Source organism: Sapajus apella, unplaced genomic scaffold (genome assembly GCF_009761245.1).
Source record: "Sapajus apella isolate SASKATOON/1434 unplaced genomic scaffold, GSC_monkey_1.0 scaffold52, whole genome shotgun sequence".
In the NCBI taxonomy this organism is placed as follows: domain Eukaryota; kingdom Metazoa; phylum Chordata; class Mammalia; order Primates; family Cebidae; genus Sapajus; species Sapajus apella.
Window position 1 is genome coordinate 13,918,573 of NW_022436992.1, and position 3,231 is coordinate 13,921,803.

Genomic DNA, 3,231 nt, shown 5'->3' on the forward strand with positions numbered 1-3,231 from the left:
TGTTGCCCAGGCTGGAGTGCAATGGCGCAATCTCGGCTCACCGCAACCTCCGCCTCCCGGGCTCAAGCAATTCTCCTGCCTCTGCCTCCTGTGTAGCTGGGATTACAGGCGTGCACCACCATGCCCAGCTAAGTTTTTTGTATTTTTAGTAGAGACAGGGTTTCTCCATGTTGACTAGGATGGTCTCAATCTCTTGACCTTGTGATCCACCTGCCTCAGCCTCCCAAAGTGCTGGGATTACTGGCATGAGCCATCGCGCCCAGCTAGTTTCCTTATCTCTTAAGGAGAGGGCTCCCTGGGAAAACTGTGCTCCCTATTGTCTTACAGAGCTTGTCCCCATCCTTAGTTGATATTAAGACTCTCTGCTATTGTCATATGGGCCTGATTTATTGACATTGGATGGGGGAAGAATGAAAGATGATGAGCTAAAAGTAACAACATGCTGAAATCTGTCAAGGAGAGAGGATGGGACTTTTGAAATAGGCACCACTCTGTTAGGGGCAGAGGTCACCCTTGCAGGCCGAGCTCTGCCCTGTTACGGTTGAGAGTGTCTTGGAGGTGGAAGGGGAAGAATCTGAGATGACCTGGAACATGCTGCAATTGGAGGAGCTGTTTGTTCTCCAAACGTATCTAGGCATAGCCCCTTGGAGCTGGTAAGATGGAGACATTTGTGGACTTAATTACCAGCTGACATCATGGCACTGATAAAATGTCCTATCTCATTCTGAAGCCCATACTGGTCCTGATTTTCTGATCTATTACCTTGCTATATACTGATGCAGTTTATACCCAAAGCTCTTAACATCAGAAAAGATGCTGAGAGGCCTGGTGACCCTGAGGAAGACCCTCCCTTATGTGTTCCCAGCACAGCCCTATTTGTTCCCAAGATTGGGCTTACCTCACTCTCCCCCTGAGCAGGAGGTGCTGCAGGAGCCCCCTCAGCAGCAGCCACTGAGGCCCAGCAGTTGGAGTGTGATTTATAGACGGGCATAGGGAACGGAGGGGTACGATGCCCACTGGTAGCAGTGCCGTCTCCCAAATCCGGCTCACTTCCCAGCTCCCACAGCACCGTGTCTCCTGGGAGGGGAGGCTCCAGGGTGGCTGGACTCTCAGGTCCCGTCCTCACACCTGCATGGCAGTCTGAGGCCCCCCAGGAAAAGCACTCCCCAGAAGCACTGTTTTCTGAGCAAGGACTCTCCAGGAAGAGGGGGTTGCTGAAGAACATGCTCTCCTCCTCAGCTTCCCACTGTGGGGAAGACTCTGGGATTCCCTCTCTCAGCCATGCCTGACCTTCCCCGTCAGGCTCACTGCTGTCTTCCCCGGAGTCCTCCTCCTCAGGTGGGCTGGAGTGCAGGCCCATGTCCCCGGGGAGGTCCACAGGGGGTGAGGGGAGACAGCATCTCAGCCCTGCCTTGAGCCCTTCAGTCTTCTCCAGCTCCTCCTCCAGGTCTAGGACACACATCTGGGCCTGTAGGATGCCTGCCCAGAACACCACCTGCGTGGACGTGCTCCGGTTCTGCTGTGGGCTCCCCAGTAGATGGCTGTTCCCAGGTGAGCCTGGTGATGCTGTGCTCTGCCTCTGCTCCCCCTGGGCAGAGCAGCTCCCCAGGTGTGTGAGCTCCACATCGGAGCCCCAGGGAGGAGCATCTTGTCTGGTAGATTCAGGAGGCTCAGTGGCCCAGGTTTGCTCCCCGCAAGGCTCTGGCAGGTCCTGATGGCCGCACGTTTCCCTTGGGCACTCTCTTGGGTGGGGCTGCAGGTTGTCTCCCAGGTAGAGGTTGAGAATTTCCATGGGCTGGGGGTGGTCAGAGAGTCCGTAGTCACCCATTATCCACAAACGCTGCGCAGGAGCCCCCAGGAGTATCTGCTTTCACAGTCTCACTGTGTGGACTAGGGGGAGTACTGGCCGCTGGGGTAACTGGGAATCCATGTCTACCCTGGGAATGTCCAGAGCAAGTGCAGGTTAGGGAAGGGCTGTCAGCCTTTGGAGGCACGTACCTAGTATGTTAGATGTGTTTGGAGTCTCCGCCCCATCTATGCCTGCTGCTAAGGGACAGTGCCCTCCACTCCCCTTCTGAGAGTAAGAGGTGTACCACATACTCCATCTGCCCCCACAATCTCTAAACTTGCACCAGGGCAGCCCCTGCCCCAAAGACACCCATCTGTTGGCTGAAGGTAGCCCATGTGGCTTAGCTGAAAAAAGCCAACTGGCCAAATCAGATCCTTCTCTTGGCATTTGGATTGGAGAGTGTGGAGACCGAGGTGACTGGCAACAGGAACAGAAGGTAGAAATGCCTCTAGGTATCAAGGAAGCAGCTGCAAGCCACAAAGGACATGTAAACCAAAGCATGTGGGAGCCACACAGACGCAGTCTGAGGCGAGGAGAATGGAACAGACTCACGGGAGAAGCAGGCACCCACGACAGTGAGGCCACAGCCTGCCCGACTTCCACTTTCCAAGATTCCTATCCTTGGGCCTACCCTGTTCACGAAGCTGGCTCACAGGATGCTTCCTGGTCCTTGTAAGCTGTTGACAGCTTGGAATTTGGCCCAGGTGGAAGCAGTAAGGGGCTCTGTGCTCAACTCAGCCCAAGCCCTCATAAAGGGAGGATGCTTCAGCCCTGCTGCTCACCACCCAGCAGACCACCTGCTGCATGGGGAGCAGATCTCTGCCTTCTAGGGAGGAAGAGGCTAGGATGCGGTGGCTGTGTCTGCCTGGAGCTGCCGCAAATCTGCCCAGAGCTGCCCTGTGCACAGGCCACACTAACACTCTGGGTGGGCCCTTATCAGATGAGCCCAGGAAGCTCCCAGGGTGTTTTCTAGAAGTATGCATCTCTATCCCCTGCATGCAGCCCACAGCTTACAAGGCTCTCAGAGCAGCCCCGCTTCCTCAGTATAGCTGGCTTGTTTAGATCCGGAGCACACTGTGAAGCTTGTAACTGGTTTGTCTCATGGTTCTGGCTCTCCACAAAGTGGAAGTGCAGGGTCAAGTACGCAGGCCCTTATGGCATGTTGTAAGCACTCCCCTGGCTTCAGCTGTCTTTTTTTTTTTCCCTGAGACAGAGTCTTGCTCTGTCAACCAGGCTGGAGTGCAGCAGCGAAATCTTGGCTTACTACAGCCTCTGCCTCCTGGGTTCAAGCAGTTCTCCTGCCTCAGCCTCCTGAGTAGCTGGGACTACAGGAGTCCACCACCATGCCTGGCTAATTTTTTTTTTTTTTTTTTTTTTTTTTT

At 54.8% G+C, this 3,231-nt stretch overlaps 1 protein-coding gene across 6 annotated transcripts in view; it reads right to left on the minus strand.

The window, feature by feature from the left end:
* PSD4 (pleckstrin and Sec7 domain containing 4) overlaps positions 1 to 3,231 on the minus strand; it is a 44,322-nt gene that overhangs the window by 19,578 nt on the left and 21,513 nt on the right. For all 6 annotated transcript variants that reach the window (XM_032243650.1, XM_032243651.1, XM_032243649.1 and 3 more), the window contains exon 2: positions 899 to 1,937. In XM_032243650.1, the coding sequence (XP_032099541.1) occupies positions 899 to 1,828 (930 nt within the window). In that variant the 5' untranslated portion in view covers positions 1,829 to 1,937. The remainder of the gene's footprint in view (positions 1 to 898; positions 1,938 to 3,231) is intronic.